Below are 6,000 nucleotides of genomic sequence, written 5' to 3'. Positions count from 1 at the left end.
ACCCTCTCTCTGCCCCCCTCCCCAGGTAGACAGTGTCCGGCTGACTTTGCCTGTGCAGTTGCAGATGGGGGCGGTGAAGGTTTTCCGCAGCGGCCTGGCCACTGCCCTGGAGACGGATTTCGGTTTGTTCCTGACCTTTGACGGGGAACATTACGCATCGATCTCGGTGCCCAGCTCCTACCGGAACAACACCTGCGGCCTGTGCGGCAACTTCAACAACTATCCCGGAGACGACAACCTGCTCCCGGGGGGAATGCCCTCGGAATCAGTGGCAGAGCTGGGCAGTTCTGGCAGGTTCTGCCATCACGGCTGTGCCCCGAACTGCAGCAGCTGTAGCCCGCATTCCGAGTCTACCTTCTCCACCAACCAATACTGCGGCCTCATCAACCAAACCGATGGACCTTTCCGGGACTGTCGCACTCTGCTGGACCCGAGCAGCTTCATCAGCAGCTGTGTGTATGACCTGTGTGCCAACGCAGACAACTTCAGCAACATCCTGTGCCAGGCCATTCAGGCCTATGCCCTCAGCTGCCAGGTCGCAGGGATCACCATCGGCCGCTGGAGAACCCACACTTTCTGCGGTAAGACTCGGGAAACGGGGGCGGGAGGTTTGACGGAGAATGTGTGTTTTTGACCCGGTTTAAACTTTTCCTCCGGTTTGAAACATGTTTCCATTTCTCCTGGTATCCACTGGCTCGAGGCGGAGAATGACTTTCATCAGCTGAAGAACGGCATTGTAACTAAAATAAATTCTATGATTAGAGACAAAAAAAAACCCTGCAGATGCTGGAATCCAGGGTAGACAGAAGGCTGGAAGAACACCGCAAACCAGGCAGCATCTGGAGGGAAGAAGGGTATCACCCTCCTTCAGGACTGAATGTGGGGATAGGGGAGCTGCAGATAAAGGCACCCCTAGTAGGTAGTTCCTGTTTGGTGAATGGGAGGGATGAATCCAGTAGGTGGCTGGAAGGGAGGGTGAGAAGGTGGAATGGAAGGGAGGAGGTAGGGCTGGAAAAGGAGCGGGGGATGGGTAGGAAGGTTATTTGAAATTGGAGAATTCCGTGTTGAGTCCTCTGGGCTGTAATGTGCCCAGGCAGAAGATAAAGTGTTGTTCCTCAAATTTATGTTCTGAAGCACTGCAACATGGGAGGAGGCTGAGAATGGACATGTCAGAGGGGGAGTGGGGGTGGTTGAATTGGGCAGAGACCGGGAGGTTAGGTTGGCCGTTATGGGCCAGGCAAAGATGCTCGGTGAAACGGTCACCTAGTCCACATTTGGTCTCACCGATGCAGAGAAGACCACATCAGGAGCACCAGATGCAATAGACTGGGTTGGACGAGATGCAGATGAATCTCTGTCTCACCTGGAAGGACTGTTTAGGGCCCTGGATGGAGGTGAGGGAGGTGGGGTGTAGGCAGGTGTTGCACCTTTTAGATTTACGGGGGAGGTACCGGGAAGGGGGGGGGGGGATGCTGGAGCAGTTGGTGGGGAGTGTGGTGTGAACTAAGGGGTGGCGAAGGGAATGGTCCTTGTGGAAAGCAGAGATGGGTGGGGAATGGAAGATGTTCTGGGTGGTGGGGTCTAATTGCAGTTGGCAGAAGTGTTTGAGGATGATACATTGGATGTGGAGGCTGGTGGGGCAGTAAGTGAGGACAAGGGGGACCCTATCTTTATTAAGTTTGGAGGCAGGGGGTGGTTTAGACCTGCGGAACAGGGAATACAGGAGCACAGTGGAGGGCTGTCTGGATTACATGGGGTGAAAAGGACATTGTTTGAAAAAGGAGGACATCCGGGACACTTGGGCATGGAACATCTCCTTGTCAGAGCAGATGCGACAGAGGCCGAGGAATTGGGAAAATGGGATTGAGTTTTTGCAGGATATAGGGTGGGAGGAGGTGTAGTCTCGTTAGCTATGGGAGTCTGTGGATTTAAAGTAAATGTCGGTCCATAAACTGTCACCAGAAATGGAAATGGAGAGGTCAAGAAAGGGGAGGGAGGTGTCTGAGATAGACCATGTGAATTTGAGAGTAGGGTAGAAGTTGTTAGCGAAGTCAATGTACGTTCCAAGTTTGTTTTGGATAAGTCCATGGCACTTCTTGTGCTTCATCTGCTAATTCCCTACCGGACACGTCCACCTTTTGAGTTCCCATCTTCTCCATTGATTTTTCAGTTTTTATCATCATTCGTCAATATTATCTTTTGGTTACTTGTCTTGAATTTGTTACCCAGATCTTCTTATAACATTCTGAAGATGCTCAGTGCCAGGTACCATTGCAAATAGAGTTAAGGAAAGGTTAGAAACTAAGGATAAAGGGTGCAGGAGAAGCAAATCAGGGCCAGGACTAAATGCACTTAATGGTAAGGTCCTGGGGAATGTTACCAAATAAACATCTTGGAGTGCAGGTTCATAGTTCCTTGAAAGTGGAGTCCTAGATAGACAGGATAGTGAAGAAGGCATTTGGCATGCTTGCCTTCATTGGTCAGTGTATTGAGTATAGGAGTTGCGGCTGTACAGGACATTGGTTTGGTGTTAGTGGGAGGAGGTTGAACCCCTCTGATAATTAAAACCAAAACACCCTGAGAAGCTAGCCTCACCTCGTAATCGGCTAAAGGAAACGGGAAAATGGTATAAACTGCCTTTCACCTCCCAATCCAGATACTCACTTCATAATCAACAAGTAACAATTTATTTATCTAACTCTAACAGTGAACAAATTAACACACTTACTAACAAACCTAACTATTCCCAAACAGAACAAAATTCTAATGGTATGCCATTCCAATAAATCCCACTTATATAAACCAAAGTAATAAAAATAAATTAAAACTTAGACTCTCAAAATTACAGTTAGGGTGCATCTTCCAGAATGTTCAATGCCTTTTCCGCTATTCTTCAGTCAGGAATTCTTTCATCATCGAATCCTTATGTAAGGAATATTAGCTAAGAGTGCTATGGTACCTTCTAGATGGTGCTTAATCAGAGAGCTCAAAGATTTCTGTGGGAGCCTGAGTTTTACTCTTCCGACACAGTTCACTCTCACTGATTTTCAAAAACCTTTTTCTTAAATACCCTTTAACCTGTCAATTTTCTTATAATAGGATTGGTCCTAGATTTAAATTTAATTGGGTTTTGGTATCAAGGGCCTGGTTTAAATTGGCTGATATTCAGGCTGGTTTCCTTAACATCAAAACAAGTCTAGGTTGCCAACCACACACCCAATTGATAAATACTTTCTGTGCATCTGCAGTTGCTTGCACACACTTTTTTTTTAATCTCCAAGTTAGAAAAACACATCACATCTTAAAGGGACCATGTACTCTTCCCTCCCACCGCCACCCCCCCCACCCCCCAATCATTTTTACAAATTCTAATATCCTGCCTTCTAATTCACAAATAGTCCACCCAACTTCACTAATTAGGCCACTCTTGGAACACTGTGTTCAATTCTGGTCTCCCTGCTGTAGGAAAGATATTATGAAACTAGAAAGGGTTCTGAAAAGATTTACAAAGATGCTGCCAGGATTGGAGGGTTTGAGCTTTTGAGCTAAAGGGAGAGGCTGAATAGTCTGGGGCTATTTTCCCTGGAGCGTCAGAGGCTGTGGCGTGACATTACTGAGGTTTATAAAATCATGAGGGGCACAAATAGGGTGAATATTCAACGTCTTTTCCCCAGGGTAGGGGAGTCCAAAACTAGAGGGCATAGGTTTAAGGTGAGGGGGAAAGATTTAAAAGGGACCTAAGGGGCAACTTTTTCACACAGAGGTTGGTGAGTGTATAGAATGAGCTGCCAGAGGAAGTGGCGGAGGCTGGTGTAGTTACGTTTAAAAGGCATCTGGATGGGTATATGAATAGGAAAGTTTTAGAGAGATATGGGCCAAATGCTTGCAAATGGGACTGGATTAATTTAGGATACCTGGTTGGCATGGACAAGTTAGACCAAAGGTTCTGTCTCTATGATGTACATCTCGATGACTCTATGACTCCATAAGAAAGGGAGACAAGTAAGAGGAGGTGAGGGGAGGAGTGAACCAAAAAAAAGGTAGGATGCATAAGTTAAGGAGAATGAAAAGGCAAGGAGAAAACAAAGAGGGCTGAGGATTGGATAGGGAAAAGGGGGTAAGGGAAAGACAGAGGAGAAATGAGATTAAAAAATTATTTATATGATGCAGTTAAATGGGGTGGAGTGAGACAACTGAGAAATGGGAATGAGATGAGATTATGGGGAGAGTAGGGAAGAGAGGGACTGGAGACAGTGCCAATCAGTGGCCTGTACCTGGAAAATGTGAGTGTATGAGGAGCAAATACCTAGAGAGTACAACAGAGGGAATGGCAGTGAGGGAGGGGTAGGCTCTGTCACCTTCAATGACTTCTGCAAACATGCACCCAAGTCTTTCTGCTCTTGCACTTCCTTTTTAGAGTTATACCTACATTTTATATTGTCTCTCCATGTTCTTCCTATCAAACTGTGTCACCTCTGTCTTTTCTCCGCATTGAACCTCATCTGCTACCTATCCACCCACTGCACAAACCTGTCTGTGTCCTGTTGAATTTCTACACTTTCCTGCTTTTGGTTCGTAATGCTTCCACATTTTGCATTATCTGCAAATTTTGAAACTATACAACAGGATCTAGGTCATTCATACAGTATGACAGGGAAAGCAAGGGTCTCAAGTCTGACCTCTGACGAACTCCACTCCAAACCTCCCTCCAGCCCAAGAAGCATCTTTTAAGACTTATTCTATTTCCTGTCATCAGTCATCTAATTTTAAATTAATGAAGCTGTTGTCCCTTTTGTTCCATGAGCTATAAATTTGATCACGATTCCCTTATGGGATACTTTATCAAATGCCTTTTTGAAATTCAAATAGACCACAGCAAAAGCATTACCTACACAAATTCTTTCTGTTGTCTCCTTAAAAAATTCCAGAAGGTTAAACAGAATTTCCCCTTAAGAAATCCGCAGTTAACATGCATTTGTCTATGCAGCTATTAATTTTATTCAGAATTATTGTTTCGAGAAGGTTCTCTGCCACTGAAGTTAAAATGGCTAGCCTGTAAGTGCTGAGGTAACCTTTATAACCTTTTTTATTTGTGATGTTTGCAATTTTCCAATCCCGAGTATTAGAAAAACTGAAAAATTATGGCCAGCGCCTCCACAATTTCCACCCTAACTTTGTTCAATATTCTTGGATGTATCCCCTCCGGTCCTGGTTCCTTATCAGTTTTAAGTACCGACAGCCTATCCAATATCTTCTGATTTTTTTCTAAATTATCAGCCCTTCTCATGGTGAATTTCCTTCTCTTTCCCATGTCCTGCGAAACATCTTCTTTCTTAGTGAAGACAGATACAACATATAAATTTAATAACACAGTTCTGAGGAAGGGTCACCAGACCCAAAACGTTAACTCTGACTTATATTCACAGATGCTGCTAGACCTGCTGAGCTTTTCCAGAAACTTCTGTTTTTGTTTCTGAGTTACAGCATCTGCAGTTCTTTCAGTTTTTATATATTTAATACCTTAGCTATGCCCTCTGACTCCATGCATAAATCCTTTTTTGATCCTTAATCAGCCCCATTCTTCCTTTTACTATTTAGCTACCTACAGAAGACTTCATAATTCATTTTTATATTAGCTGACAGTGTCTTTTCATTCTTTCTATTTGTTTTTCTTGTTTTCTTTATCACTATCCCTTTGAACATTCAATATTCACTCTGATCTTCAATTGTACTTTCCACTGACACTGTTATTTTATCTTTGACACGTTTTCTCCTTTATATTAATTTCAGTCTCTGTTGTCACCCAGGGAGCTCTATGCCCTACCTTTCCCTTTTAAGGGAATATTTCTTTAACTGTACCTGAATTATTCTTTCTTTGAAGATAGTCAGTTTTTCTGTCAGCTTTTGACTCCAGTTTATTCAACCCAGAATCATTCGTACCCGATTGCACCTGGCTTTCCTGCAGTTTTTTCACAGAATCCCTACAGTGTGGAAATAGGC

The 6,000-nt window shown here is 44.3% G+C and overlaps 1 protein-coding gene across 1 annotated transcript in view; it reads left to right on the top strand.

Annotated features, from left to right (window-relative positions):
• Nucleotides 1-6,000, top strand: part of tecta (tectorin alpha) — a 117,369-nt gene that overhangs the window by 68,215 nt on the left and 43,154 nt on the right. Inside the window, exon 15 of the mRNA XM_048615347.1 lies at nt 26-581. Coding sequence (XP_048471304.1) covers nt 26-581 — 556 coding nt within the window. The remainder of the gene's footprint in view (nt 1-25; nt 582-6,000) is intronic.

Source organism: Rhincodon typus, chromosome 32, assembly GCF_021869965.1.
Source record: "Rhincodon typus isolate 14 chromosome 32, sRhiTyp1.1, whole genome shotgun sequence".
Classification (NCBI taxonomy): domain Eukaryota; kingdom Metazoa; phylum Chordata; class Chondrichthyes; order Orectolobiformes; family Rhincodontidae; genus Rhincodon; species Rhincodon typus.
The sequence above is the reverse complement of the archived record's forward strand: the minus strand, read 5'-3'. Positions and strand labels throughout refer to the sequence as shown.